Genomic DNA, 15,689 nt, shown 5'->3' on the forward strand with positions numbered 1-15,689 from the left:
TAAAGAAGCTACAGAACAAATGAAGTACTCTTCAGTACTTACTCATACAAAATCTAAAATCTGTTTTTATTTTGTTTAATCCAACTTAAAAGAAAGAATGACATCATGAAATACTTCCAGAAAAGAGTAGCCTTGCGATTAAAGGATCTGAAAAAAAGATCGTCCTTTAAGGAAGAGTTGAAGACACTAAAGAGAATTTGCTTGGAGAGCGAATATATTTACTCTGCTGCTACATACAGTACTCGGAAGAAATAGGGTCAGAGGGTTGGGGTTATGGGGAAGGTGATTTAGATTACATACAAGGCAATTTTCTTAAGAAATTTCTAAAAATAGACTGGTTTTTTCAAAATTGAGGGCCTTTTTAAATAGAATTACTGATGAAATTTTTACAAGCATTTTATATTTCAGAAGGAACATTTTAATGAATTTGCAATTTAGTCAACTGTGGGGTAGGTGATAGCATTATCCCATTTCACAAATCAACATATTAAGAACTTTTGGCCCTGGCTGGTTGGCTCAGTGGTAGAGCGTCGGCCTGGCGTGCAGAAGTCCCGGGTTCGATTCCCGGCCAGGGCACATAGGAGAGGCGCCCATTTGCTTCTCCACCCCCCCCCCTTCCTCTCTGTCTCTCTCTTCCCCTCCCGCAGCCAAGGCTCCATTGGAGCAAAGATGGCCCGGGCGCTGGGGATGGCTCCTTGGCCTCTGCCCCAGGCGCTAGAGTGGCTCTGGTCGGGGCAGAGCCACGCCCCGGAGGGGCAGAGCATCACCCCCTGGTGGGCAGAGCGTTGCCCCTGGTGGGCGTGCCGGGTGGATCCCAGTCGGGCGCATGCGGGAGTCTGTCTGACTGTCTCTCCCCATTTCCAGCTTCAGAAAAATACAAAAAAAACACACAAAAAAAACTTCTGATTTGTAGCATGTCACTTGCAGAATCAGCTTGTGTCTCAAGTCTGCTGACTCGACATGTTGTGCCATTTCCACTTTAATAGACAGATGACCATGTATCATGAATGCATTGGAGGAAATACTCTTTTGGGGAGGAAGTTAAACTATGTCATTGTACAGTTCTCTTTTGACTTTAGAAATCTTTGAATTTAAATTTTAAATCTTTGATTTGTGTTGACCTCATTTGCTTGTTCACTGTGACTTTAAAGATTTTGCCCAGCCCATTTCCCAAATAAATGTTTGTCCTTAAACATTGTTTTTCTCCTGTTATCTTAGTAGTGTCTAGAAAAACTTGTCTCATCTTTTTATATTCCAGTATTTGCAGTCCATACCTGCTTAATCAGTAGCCCCTTTTTTAGGAAGTTGAAAATCCTGGTAAACCAGTTTTCTCCTTTCCTTACTTCTTTCCTCCCTCATATGCCAGTCTTCCAATTTTCCTAGTGAGGACCCTGAAATATTCTTGTGTTCTTTATTGTGAAATTTGTGACTGTAGTATCTGGTTTACTTTTTCTAATTCAATAACATGACTTCTGATTTTTTTTTAATTTTATTTATGTATCTTTTACAGAGACAGAAAGTGAGTCAGAGAGAGGGATAGACAGGGACAGACAGACAGGAATGGAGAGAGATGAAAATCATCAATCATTAGTTTTTCATTACACGTTGCAACACCTTAGTAGTTGTTCATTGATTGCTTCCTCATATGTGCCTTGACCGCGGGCCTTCAGCAGACCAAGTAACCCCTTGCTCAAGCCAGGCACCTTGTGTCCAAGCTGGTGAGCTTTTGCTCAAACCAGATGAGCCGACGCTCAAGCTGGCAATCTCGGGGGTCTCGAACCTGGGTCTTCTGCATCCCAGTCTGACGCTCTATCCACTGCGCCACTGCCTGGTCAGGCAACTTCTGATTTTTTACACCCTTTCTTCATCTTTGTCATAAAAGACCAACCTAATGGTAGTCTATCTCTGTCTTATCACCAATATGGTCCTCAATTTCTTGGTATTTTCCCTGCTCCTTAGATCATATTTGACTCACTTGTATTGTCTCCCACATCTTCAAATGGTTTAATCGTGTTTTCCCTCTTGCCTCTTTCTTTAATCACTCAGTTCTAGCCCTGTCCACCATCTCCGTTCTGATGGCACTAGTATATCAGACCAGAACCCCTCTGTTAATGACTATTGTTATACTCCTCTCAACAATTTCTTGATACCCTGGTTAATGGATTTCAAATTGTTTTCCATGGAATATATGGTTCTCCTTGTGATCTGTTGGTAACTCTAAAAAGACTAAAAAATACTCCTAATCCCCCTGGAATTAATCCCCCACGGCTCAGGGTTTGGCTTTCCTCTTTGTATCTGGACTCAGCTCAGTCAGCCTCAAACCTACTTATTAGCCACCTGTTCCCTCTACTTCATCCACATTAGTTAACACTCTCCCACATCCGAATCAGTTTCTCCTCAACGTTCAGTGTGTGGTCACTTTGAATATGTAAGTCATTTTCCTTTATATAGTACAGTTGTTTAAAACTAGTGAAAACTCCTTTTACTGACTATCTTTATTTCCTACATTTATCACAGTTCCTTTCCTTTTTTCTTTTCTTTCTTTCTTTTTTTTTTTTTTAAATGATTAGGTGAGCCTTTTTTGTTTGTTTGTTTGTTTTTCAAGTGAGAGGAGGAGAGAGAGAGACAGACAGACTCCCCTATGCGCCTTGACCAGGATCAAGCTGGCAACCCGCATCTGGGGCCAATGCTCGAATCAACTGAGCTATATCCTCAGTGCCCAGGGCCAAAGCTCAAACCAGTCGAGCCAGTGGCTGTGAGAGGGGAAGAGAGAGAAGAAGGAGAGGGAGAGGAACAGAAGCAGATGGTCACTTCTCATGTGTGCCCTGACCAGGGACTGAACCCGAGATGTCCACATACTTGAGGCCTATTACTTTTTTTTCCCCACAGTTCTTTTTCATTGGTAGGAACTCAGTAAACAAATAATAAATTGAATTCCATTGACACTCAAGCCGTAACAAGAGCTTTTCAATTTAATTTGTTAAATTAACATAATTTTTCCCAAAGAAGCTTTCCCTCAGTCTTCACTTATTTCCTGTTGTTTGTAGGATCAAATCCACTTGGCATTTATTTCAAGAACCACAAATAAGTCTACTTTTGCATCCTTATTTCTCACTGATGCCCTGATATAACCCTTTTATTCTGCAGGTTGTTCTGTTAAGTTTTTATAAATTTTCTCTCCATTATTTTGTCCTTGTAATTTTCCCACCTGGAATGCTTCTACTATCCTTGTTTTCCTTTCTATTTTATCTAAATTCTATCTGACCTTCAACAAGTCTTCCCTAAACATTCTAATCTTTTAACTTTTAGTATATATTATTTGATACTTTATTACTTGTCTGTGGCCCTTACTTTATGGTTGTTTTGGGGACTTTATTTAGCTTTTTATATGTACTTGTATTTTATCTTCATTATTAAATGTCAATAATTATTAAGTTAGACCAGTGGGCCTGACCTATGGTGGCGCAATGGATAAAGTGTCAACCTGGAATGCGGAGGTGCCGGTTCGAAACCCTGGGCTGACCTGGTCAAGGCACATATGGGAGTTGATGCTTCCTGTTCCCCCCACCCCCTTCTCTCTCTTTCTCTCTCTCTTTCTCTCCTCTGCCTCTCTAAAATGAACAAAATCTAAAACAAAAGACCAGTGGTCAAAAATAAACTTTCTACTTTGGGATCTGCCACCAGTTTTCTATTTGGACTTGAATAGTTCATTCTTTAAGTTTTTCAGTTTGCACATCTATAAAGAAAAGAGGTTGTACTGCTTAAACTGTTATGTGTTCCACTTAAAAAAAAACAAAAAAAAAAAAAACAAGAAAAAATGCTTTCAGAATAATTTTAAAGATGAATAATACATTAAAATTAAATTAAAATTAAATGTAAGGTATAATTTGTTAGATGGTGGAAAATAAAGCAGTGACGGTGGAGGGAGGTTTGTTATGATTTTAAATAGATGGGTAGAGAAGCTTCTTGGGAGTAGGGGGCAGCTGAGTCAAGACCTGAGGAGGGATAGGGCAGATATCTGCAAGAGGAGTACTCCAAGAAGGAACAGCATGTACAAAAGACCTTGAGGCAGAATGTATTTGTGTTTTTGAAAAATGACAGAGTTTAGGGTACACAGAGGAGGGCAAAAGTAGATTTATAGTTGTTGAGTACACGAAACGGGGTTTATTAATGTATTATTATTTATTTCTATTACAACTGTCAACCTAATTTTGCCCATGCCTGTATATGCAGAATAATTAAGGGAAAAGTAATTGGAAAGAAGGTCAGAGAGATAATAGGGGAGAGGGTAAGATGTAGGGCTGGATAAACCATTGGGAAGACTTCACATTGTTATACCAGTTGGTATTTTTCTGGAGTATTTTCATAGGCATATATAATCCTGATATTTACTAACTGTAGAGCATCCAGGAATGAGGTCCTTTTAACCAAATTGTAAGAATTTTATATTTTTCTTTGAAGAGGTGGTAGTAACTAAGAAATCACCAGAGATGAGAGTTGACTTACCTACATTGGTTCTTTTGCTTTAGAGTTTGTAATTATAACTTACTTTGTTTTTTTACCATAGGTAAATTAACATGATGGATTTCTCCAAATTACCAAAAATACTCAATGAAGATACAGAAAGTGCATTTGGTTATGTGCATGGAGTCTCAGGACCTGGTAAGCAATACATAATAATCTCAATGGTAAAGAGTCCTCATTTCAATTGTGTCTTTTCAAGGTGTTTAGTGATAAATTACACAGGTTTCTGTGCACCTGCATTATCTGCTATAAGACTGAGGTAATACCTCCATGATAAGAGCTCATCTAGTATTTATTATCTAAATTTGATCATTATTGAGGTACTCATTTGTGATACTTTGTTTATTGTGTAAATAGATAATCACTGCTCAGTTTTATTTATTTTTTGTTAAATCTGAAGTTTTAAAAAGCTCAAGTTTATAGCTTTTAGTATGTAATATCTTGCAAATTATAATTCTGTAAATGTGTTACCTTGATATGAGCTTTAATATTTTCAGAGCATGTCTCAGCAGTGTGAACCTTAGCTCTTTACGTATACCTTCTGAATAGTGTTTCAGATATCACATAACCAGCTAGCTGTGGAAAAGAAGTCTTAGAATATGACACTGATAAAGGAGAGCAATTTTAAAGTTTATGTCTATTTTGCCAAAACGTGGGGATACTGCTGTATTTTTTTTTTTTTTAACACAGACAGAAAGAGAGTCAGAGAGAGGGATAGACAGGGTCAGAGAGAGATGAGAAGCATCAATCATCAGTTTTTCGTTGTGACACCTTAGTTGTTCATTGATTGATTTCTCATATGTGCCTTGACCACGGACCTTCAGCAGACCAAGTGACCCCTTGCTCGAGCCAGCGACCTTGGGTCCAAGCTGGTGAGCTTTGCTCAAGCCAGATGAGCCCGTGCTCAACCTGGTGACCTCGGGGTCTCGAACCTGGGTCCTCCATATCCCAGTCCAATGCTCCATCCACTGCGCCACCGCCTGGTCAGGCGATACTGCTGTATTTTAAATAATCTCATTTTAGTATTCATTTTGTTTTTTCATACTCCTACTGCAAAATGTAATTCACAGTTTCCATAGATTCACCTGCTCGTTGATTTATAATTCTTAGTGGGAATCCATTTTTTCTTAAAGATTTTTGTAACCCGTATGCTATAGTCTTTTTGTTGTTCTGATCACAGTGGAGGTAGTGACTCTTTTTGGTGTTGATGCAAAGAAGACTATTAGTCACTGTGCCTCTTATAAGATTGTCAGTCACTGTGCCTCTTATTTCTCCCCAGGAAGCTCCTCCTATTTAGAACTTGCTGTTTGAGTTCTATCTCATTGGCAAGCAGTACATTTCTCTGTTTTCAGTCTCTTTCGTGATTCAGAGAACCAGTTTTTCCCTTGATGATCATAGAGTTTTAGGAAAGACAGGCTACATAGACACAAGAACTTTTAGGGAAAAGACAAAACCATCAAAAGAGTATAGGTAAAAATACTTTTCTGGAATTTGTAATAAATTCATAGAACCTATTTATAATTCTTAAATACTTAATAAGATAAAGAAATAGCATACTTTTAATTTGTGAAATATGATATAAAATTTTAGTTATCTTTGATATTTCAATGCATCTAATTCTTACATAATAGTAGATATTAGAGGTAAATATTTATGAAGTTAATAAATTTTCATTGTTCTAACACAAGTTAATGAAATTTTAATACTTTAATAGTTTTTCCTTGAATATTGCCTAATACATATTTTTAATCAGTTATATCAGAAGGCTAAATATTAAAAATAGATTTATTCCTATACATAATCTAAAAATGTGCAGCTTTCCCTCCCTGCCAGAAAACTAATTTTTATTTACTAGACAATGTAGTCCAAAATAGTACAAATTCTGGTTCGGTATTTATAAGAAATAGGGATTCTTTTTTTTTTTTTTGTATTTTTCTGAAGCTGGAAACAGGGAGAGACAGACAGACTCCTGCATGCGCCCCACCGGGATCCACCCGGCACGCCCACCAGGGGGCGACGCTCTGCCCCTCCGGGGCATTGCCGCGACCAGAGCCACTCTAGCGCCTGGGGCAGAGGCTAAGGAGCCATCCCCAGCGCCTGGGCCATCTTTGCTCCAATGGAGCCTTGGCTGCGGGAGGGGAAGAGAGAGACAGAGAGGAAGGGGGGGGAATGGAGAAGCAAATGGGCGCTTCTCCTATGTGCCCTGGCCGGGAATCGAACCCGGGTCCCCCGCATGCCAGGCCGACGCTCTACCGCTGAGCCAACCGGCCAGGGCCGAAATAGAGATTCTTAATCAGGATTTCACCCAGTGGTGGTAACTGATTATAAACATTAGTATGGTCTATGAAAAAATTTTATAGATTGTATGTAAGTTTTTCTAGATAGACCTATCATTAGTTTATGAAAAGGTCCATGTCCCGGGACAGTTTTAAGAATCTCTGGCATAAAGTGTTCGAAAGTAGAAATGTTGTTTCAGATGTTATTTATTAAAGGAATGGTGATAACACAGCAAAGTGATACTTGTGTGGCATTCTATCATGCTACTGGTTAAAGCTTCTGTTCCAGTATTAGTTTTAAAGTTTTTTTGTTTTGTTTTGTTTTGTTTTTTTAAGAGAGAGAGGGAGACAGAAACAAAGACAGGAAGGGAGAGAGAGGAGAAACATCAACACATAGTTTCGATACTTTAGTTGTTCATTGACTGATTCTCATATGTGCATTGACTGAGGGGCTCTCCTTGCTCAAGCCAGCGACCTTGGGCTCAAGCCAGCAACCACGGGTTCATGTCTATGATCCCATGCGCAAGCTGGCAACTTGGTTTTCCAACCTGGGTCCTTAGTGTCCCAGGTTGATGCTCTATCCACTGTACCACCACCTGGTCAGGCTAAAGTTTTATCTTTTTTTATTTTCATTGTCCCCCAAACTATCATTTCATGAATTATAGCAACCTGGGTTAATCAAAACTGATATTTACACTATGGGTTATTATGGATTATTGTGAGTATATTATGTAAATGAATAATCTTTAGCCTAAAAAGAAATTATTTTGTTTTCCCTCTATATCATATGCTAAAATATCGTTTTGTAAAACTATATGTATGTTCCATACTGGATGTTTTATTTTTCCTGTGAATGTATAAGAAAGTGTTTTATTGGATTTATTGGGTGTTTTAATTTATAACTATTCAGAGTTTAAGTCATGAAAATATTTCTGTGTTCTTTTCAGTGGTCACAGCCTGCAACATGGCAGGCGCAGCCATGTATGAGCTAGTGCGAGTGGGCCACAGCGAGTTGGTTGGAGAGATTATCCGATTGGAAGGTGACATGGCTACTATCCAGGTGTATGAGGAAACTTGTATCCTTTCTGGTTCAATTTTTTGCCACTTTCTACAAGTCATATTTAAAGGATTTATGGCAGAGGTAGAAGTAGCAACAACCAGTGCTATCAGAAGCATGAGATGTTAGTGTTAGAAATCTGTTTTATACAGGAGTATAGTGAAGAAAGTAGGAATTAGTGTTAAGAAATTAGTATTACCTTCTGAATGTTCATTGTTCTTAATATTTTAGTAGTTTGCAAACAATAAGGGAATTGATTAGAGGCTGACATTGTAGAATAAACTATATTTTAAATTTTGTATAAAAAATAAAGACATAAAGAGTTAAACCTTGTGAAGAAAAACCACTTTTTTTTCTTCATTTGTGTATTTTACTTAGATTATTTCTCAGGATTAGCATTAATTCTTTGGCTACTTAAGATTTATTGGGTATAACTCTTTTGCCATACTAAACTACATGTTTGCCTGTAACTGTTTTGTGTGAGGATTAGGGTGCTAATTCAAAACAAAGTCATCTGAAAATTTTAAATAAAATGAGAAGGTTTTGTAGCTATGAAATCATGACTAGTCAAAAGGATGTTCTCTTTATAAGGATTTTTCTATTGTTACCTTTATCTTTTATTTAAAATAAACAAAAGAACATATATATATATACAGTGGTACTCCTCTCCTCACCTTTGTCATCCTGTATTTGACCGGTTCAGAACACACACACATGCATGCAGCCATTTTTTTTAGATCCTTTTATTATCGTGTATCCTTGTAGTTTGTTAATTGTGTATATGAACCAATATAAATACATGTTTTTCTTCCCTTTTTTCCCCTAAAAGATAACATATTATATGCATTATTCCACACCTTGCTCTTTTCCCTTAAAAATAAATGTATTGTGGAAGATAGATATGTGATAAATATGGTAAAATATTACTGGTAGAATATAGCTGGTAGGGATAGCGGATGGAGTTCACTGTAATATTCAACTTTGATGTGGTTTAAAATTTTTCACAATCAAATATCAGAAATGAGAATATTCTCTGTAGATCTTTCTAGAGCAATTCTTAGAAGCCCCAATTTCTTTTTTCAGCTACATAGAATTTTATCGTATGAATATATCATATAATTTATTAGTCGATCCCTTAATGATAGAAATTTTAGTTATTTCTAGTCCTTTACGGATATAAACAGTATTACATACTGTGTTGCTATAGTATGAATTCACAGAAGTTGGATTTTTGGGTCAAGATTTATGCATTTTATTTTGATAGGTATTGCTATCAACGTAAATTGCTGTCAATATACATTGTACTGATTTTACTCCTATGAACAAGCAAATGAGAGCTAAGAGGATTCGATGTGCTTATGCAGGTTTTGTTCTTTTCCTTTCCCTTTTGTTTCAGATTTAGAAAGGCATTTAGTTGTATAACATAAGTTTCTCCATCTTTTCCTCTTTAAAATCACTTTCTTCTTAAGATTTTAAGTTTTTGTTAGGTACCAATTTTTTTTTTTTTTAGGGACTGATGTTCTTCAGTACAGTAGTATAGTTGAAACAGTGTATTAAGGAGAGGTTCTCTCTGTGGTTTCCCAAATTGCACCAAAACAGTGAGCGCTGCAGCAATCTCGTGTGGTGTTCCAGTATATTTTAAATTTTTGAGGTTAACACAAAAATATTAGACATCTGTCTTGTCAGACACCATGTGAACTAGTAGCTTGAGATAATAAACCATTTTGTTACTTGGCTGCCCTGTATTCTTGTTGATGATACCATATTCGTGAATCTGAGTTTTTGTTGATTGCGAAGCTGAAAAGCAAGTATTATGTGCAAATGAATATGGTTCAGGTATTCAGTCTGATTCCAAGGTTTGAACATTGTAAAATGCCTGTCAGGCACATACATCCCATTTGTAAGTATTGAGATTATTTAAGAATGAAATTACAATATCTATTTTTTTCTCTTTATGTATATATTTTTTTCAAACTGCTACTCATTTGATTGAATATGCTCTTTATTAAGTTGCTTGCACATAACTTTAATAAATGGAATTATTAGATATGAATTTTGTCATAGGTCACTATGAAAAAGTTATAAAACTAAGGATGTTTTGAACTGAGAAAGTTTGAGAATCTCTGTTTTAGCTCAAGTATCATTCTCTATTAAACTGTGACATTTCTGGTTTTTTAGTATGTCTAAACTTTCACAGTGAGATTTCCTCAACTACTGTTTCTAGCTGGTGTGTCTGTTGGAGATCCTGTACTCCGCACTGGTAAACCCCTCTCAGTTGAACTTGGTCCTGGCATTATGGGAGCCATTTTTGATGGTATTCAAAGACCTCTGTCAGATATCAGCAATCAGACCAAAAGTATCTACATTCCCCGAGGAGTAAATGTGTCTGCTCTTAGCAGAGATATCAAATGGGATTTCACACCTTCCAAAAACCTACGGGTATGTCTTTGCAACCAGGGTATCTAAAGTTGGTGAAAGAATGTGAAATGGATATTTAGTGAATTATTTTGTACTCTTAGTTCAAATAAAAATAGACTACAGAAGGATATTTTAAATTTTTGTTGAAATCTACTTGGATTATAGAACTAACATGTTTTACTAATAAGTGAGGCAAATGATATTAATAATAGCAGGGGTGAGTCCGCTTGATATTTATTTGTATATTAAACAGGAAATGCATTTGTTCTCTAGGTTGGTAGTCACATCACTGGTGGAGATATTTATGGAATTGTCAATGAGAATTCACTCATCAAACACAAAATCATGTTACCCCCACGAAACAGAGGAACTGTAACTTACATCGCTCCACCTGGAAACTATGATACTTCTGTAAGTATCATACAAACTATCTCACAGAGTGGTCCTACTTATATATGCTAGTTGTCCAGATTTAGTGCCCTAAATATATAGTTACAGAATTGTTATTGAATGTATAGGTTTTAAGTAATTCCCATAATTATATTTTTATTTAACTATTTTATTTTTAACTTGGGTTTGGGAATACAAAAACAAAGGTGTTTTGTTTTTTTTAAACCATTTTGTTAAAATATAGTTGTCATACAATATTAGGCTCAGGTGTACAACATAGTCATTTGACATTTATATTCCTTATGATGTGATCACCACAGTAAGCCTAATAACTATCTGTCATCATGCAAATATTACTGATATATTCTCTGTGCTGTATGTTACATCCAGTTTCTTATAAGGTGAAGGTAATAAAGGACCATACTGGTTTTTTTTAAGATAGAGAAATATTTAGTATAACATTTTTCTACTTTGTTAACTTATGCTACATTATTTAAAGCTCTGATTCTTTAGACAGTATAGAGTTTGATTTTATTGTCAATCTATAGTCACATAATTAGTTGCATAATGGATTATATGAATTCTTACTATGGGTGTGCCATTTAAAAATTAGTCCTTAGTTATAGATAGTACACTAGCCCTTTGATAGTCTCTGTGGGTATGAAGATATATACTGAGAAGACCATTGTAACATATCAATTTTTCCCAGTAAAATGTGATAAAAAATATTTTTTTTATTTCACAAGAATAAGTCTGTGCTGTATAACATATAGAGAACAAGAGTTAAGATTGGGATAGTAGGTAATCATCTAGCCATAACTCACTAGTATAGAGACTCATTCACTCTTAACGTGGAAGAACCAGCCTGAAGTTGTTCTTGTATCAACAAAATTACAGATTTCTTTAGGAATAGTTGAAATCATGTCAATGTTTATAATGAATGTTAGAGTATTACTTATTATCTTTTTGCTTTTGTAAATATTTTAAATATCTAACCTTATTAAATATTTTGGGGTTCTTTAATAGATAAGTGTTTTTCATTAAAGCAGTATAGAAACATTATAATAAAGAAAATAAAACAGAATGGAAACTAATTTATAAAAACACTCATTTTTCATCTCCCTCAGCCCCAGGAATGTCTTCTGTGTCCTTCAAGACTTCTCCCTATGTATATTTACATAATTTACTTTAACTATTTCTTTATTACTTGAGATATCTCTTTCTCAAAAATTCCTAAACTGTTTTTAATCATTAAAATATTAAGCCCATCTGAATTTAAAAATTAGAACTGAATATAAAGGTTTACAGTATAAAGTCTAAATCTCCCTTCCCACTTTCACATAATACCTCCCAAACCCCAAGAAGAATCTGGTGTTCCTTGATTTTAGAGGAATGAATATTTTTATTATTATTTTTTTATTTTTTATTTTTGTATTTTTCTGAAGCTGGAAACGGGGAGAGACAGTCAGACAGACTCCTGCATGCGTCCACCCGGCACGCCCACCAAGGGCGATGCTATGCCCCTCGGTGCGTCGCTCTGTCACCTGGGGCAGAGGCCTAGGAGCCATCCCCAGCGCCCGGGCCATCCTTGCTCCAATGGAGCCTCGCTGAGGGAGGGGAAGAGAGAGACAGAGAGGAAGGAGAGGGGGAGGGGTAGAGAAGCAGATGGACGCTTCTCCTGTGTGCGCTGGCTGGGAATCGAACCCGGGACTCCCGCACGCCAGGCCAACGCTCTACCACTGAGCCAACCGGCCAGGGCCGAGGAATGAATCTTTATACATTTGACTGTACTTCAAATCCTGATGTGTTTTTATAGGATGTTGTCTTGGAGCTTGAATTTGAAGGTATAAAGGAGAAGTTCAGCATGGTCCAGGTATGGCCTGTACGGCAAGTTCGGCCTGTCACTGAGAAGCTGCCAGCTAATCATCCTTTGTTAACTGGCCAGAGAGTCCTTGATGCCCTATTTCCGTAAGTTTGAGCTATATCCCAGCTTTCCCTCAGAATTACTGTATGTGATTATTGTTTCACTTTTTATAGATGAAGGTTTCTTGTGTTAATTTTGTAATAAATGTTATCTAGAGAATTAAATATATTTTTATACTGCCAATGTTTATTATAGACTCAAACCATTGAAGGCTTAATTTTTTTTTTTTTTTACAATTGCAAAAGAAAAACATGACTTCTAAAACTTGGAAAAAAATTCCAGAAGAAAATCTTTGCCAAAACAATATAACTGTTTTTCTTACGTTATTCTAGAATTAGATTAGTATCACTATAAATTGATGATTTCTAAAATAAACTAGCCTCTCTATGCTCCCTACTAATCTTTCTTAATTTGTCATCTGCTCTTTGCCATTTTCTTCATCAAATACTCAGAAACCTCCTTTCACATTAAATTGCAGCCTTCACTCTACCCTGCTTTGCTTTTCAACAAATGACTTCATTTAAGTCACAGAAAAGACTGAAGCTATGATAAAGTAACTCCCTCAACCTCTGACCACCAAACCCATACATCTCACTTACCCTTCAATCTCTTGCCCCTCAAACCTGCTCTGGGAATTGTTCTGTTATGTTCTCATTCTTATCAGTCAGCACTTCCTTTTTTATATCTTTTCATTATTCAGTTTAAATTTGATAGTCTTACCACTTTTACAAATGTTTGCTAGTGTACTAAATTGTCTTGTTCCTTTGTCTTCTGTTATACCTACCTGGCAAAATTCTAACTGTGATATCAGTTATCTCCTCCCAAGTCTATGCACAGGCTGATAAGAAAAGAAAATAATCAATGCAAGTTGATCTCATTACAGTGTAGCAGTCCTTCTGCAGTTCCTAATCATCTTCCCCAATCTGAAACCTTTCCACCTGGCTCAGATCTTCAGGTCTACTCTTTCTGCATCATTCTGAACAAATGATCATATTAGAACCTTCACAGAGAACTAAAGAGGTCATCAGATTTGGAACTCCTTCAGTTTCTGCCTCCAGGCTGAACTAACATACTTTCCTGTTCATCCCCTTTTCTGTCTATGGAGCTTTTCCCACCTCGTGTCTCCTTAGAGACCTCCCTTTATCAGTTATCTTCCCTTTATCTCCCATCTAGTGAAAGAAAGATCTACAGTCAACCCTTTTCCTTTCTCCCTTCCACTGCTCTCATTTTCCCAGCCACAGCTCTGGGAAGAATGAACAGTTGTTTCTACTTCTCCCCCTCTGATGCACTGTCCTGCTCTGCCCCCGGCTCAGACCACTCCCACGTCATTAGTCACTTCCATACCGATAATTCAATGAATAAGTTTTAGTATTTTCTTAATTCATGTAACTACATATTTTTTCTACTCCTTCCTCCTTAAAACACCTTCTTTCTTGGTTCTTCCTGTCAGCTTCTGTCCACAGTTCTAACTCTCCATTGCAGGTTTACTCTCCTGTAATTTTGATATTTCTTAAGAGTTTTTCGTCTTTAGGGCCTTTGTCTTCATCCTGTATCTTACCCTCCAGGATGACTTCATCCACTCTGACTTAAATATTCATCTATATATAAGGAGTCCAAAATCTGTTTCTTCTTCCCAACTTTCTTCTGAGTTCCAGACTCATATGTAAAACCCTTCTGATTATACCTCTCTGTTTGAATGTTCGACAGGTACTTCAAAGTCAGTATGTTCAAAACTACAATAATCAACCTAATCATCACTTCCTTGAAATTTGCTCATCTTTCTTTGTTGCCACCCTCAACAAATGTCATTATCATCCAGCCAGTGGACACCTAATTTAAACTTTGTTGCTTCGCTCAAGGGTCATTCTTACCCTTCCACATCTAATTATTGAACAAGTACTTTTATTCTGTTCTCTAAATATTTTTTATCTACATCTTTCATCCTTTCTCCATGGCCCTAATTAAGGCCCTTACCCTAATTCCTACAATAATCACATTTAATCAGACTTCCTATCTCCAGTCTTACTTTCTTTCTAAGTGGCTGTCTATATTTCATAGTGATCCATTTAAATTACACATCTGACTTGCACTGTTTTGCTTGAAATCTTTTAAGTGCTCTTTTATGTTTTCTTCATTGCTCTTAAGATAAATACATGTCCTACTCCTTGCAAAGCCACCCTTGATCTTGCCATTGCTTACCTTTCAGTATTGTCTCAGCCACTTAACTCCCCAGTTCCTTCTTCTATACCATCTCATAGGCATACTGAGATTAATTTCTCAAGCAGTGCTTCCTCTTGAATCTTTAGCAGTGTTGTTCCCTATGCTGAAAATATTATTTCCCTTGATCTGACTGATTTCTGTTTCCTTTCAGGTCTTAGCTATTTTCAGGGAGACGTTTCTAACCCCACTCCAATCTAGTGTTAGACTACACCCCTTCCTATGAATTCCCACAACATTTTAATTGTTTTCTTTTTCTTTTTGCATTTCATTTATTCATTTTAGTGAGGTGGGGGGGAGGAGAGGGGGAGGAGCTGGAAGCATCAACTCCCATATGTGCCTTGACCAGGCAAGCCCAGGGTTTTGAACCAACGACCTCAGCATTCCAGGTTGATGCTTTATCCACTGCGCCACCACAGGTCAGGCGTTGGTTGTGTTCTATGATAGCACTTTCACACTGGATTGCTAAAATTCCAAACTAGGGATCACCCAGCTCTGCCTCCCCTCCCCAGATTAATAGTGATTTGAAAGTTATGTAGAAAGCCGTAAGATTAGTGGACATGCCTTCTGAATTTATCAGTCACTGAAAGGTTTAGATGAAAAAATATTTAAATTCATGTTAGTATTATACCTTTAAAATATTGATTATTATAAGAATGCAATGTTGCAGTGAATTTTTATGATAAAACACAATACTACAAAGAAATTTCCCTTACTGTTACATCTCATTTCTCCTGCCCAGATCCTCCTACCCCCCCACACACATACTGCAACATTCACTTTCCTCTGCTCTTAAGAGTATTTCATTCTCCACTGCCACTTTTCAGGGAAAGTTTGAAAGTGGCTGCTAAATTGTACAGTAATCACCAACTGACTGCCGTTC

General features: G+C 37.0%; 1 protein-coding gene across 4 annotated transcripts in view; it reads left to right on the forward strand.

Annotated features, from left to right (window-relative positions):
- Positions 1-15,689, forward strand: part of ATP6V1A (ATPase H+ transporting V1 subunit A) — a 67,999-nt gene that overhangs the window by 32,591 nt on the left and 19,719 nt on the right. For all 4 annotated transcript variants that reach the window (XM_066347721.1, XM_066347718.1, XM_066347719.1 and 1 more), the window contains exons 2-6: positions 4,568-4,662; positions 7,748-7,876; positions 10,082-10,296; positions 10,549-10,686; positions 12,482-12,633. In XM_066347721.1, coding sequence (XP_066203818.1) covers positions 4,578-4,662; positions 7,748-7,876; positions 10,082-10,296; positions 10,549-10,686; positions 12,482-12,633 — 719 coding nt within the window. In that variant the 5' untranslated portion in view covers positions 4,568-4,577. The remainder of the gene's footprint in view (positions 1-4,567; positions 4,663-7,747; positions 7,877-10,081; positions 10,297-10,548; positions 10,687-12,481; positions 12,634-15,689) is intronic.

This window comes from Saccopteryx leptura, chromosome 8, assembly GCF_036850995.1.
Source record: "Saccopteryx leptura isolate mSacLep1 chromosome 8, mSacLep1_pri_phased_curated, whole genome shotgun sequence".
Taxonomy (NCBI): Eukaryota; Metazoa; Chordata; class Mammalia; order Chiroptera; family Emballonuridae; genus Saccopteryx; species Saccopteryx leptura.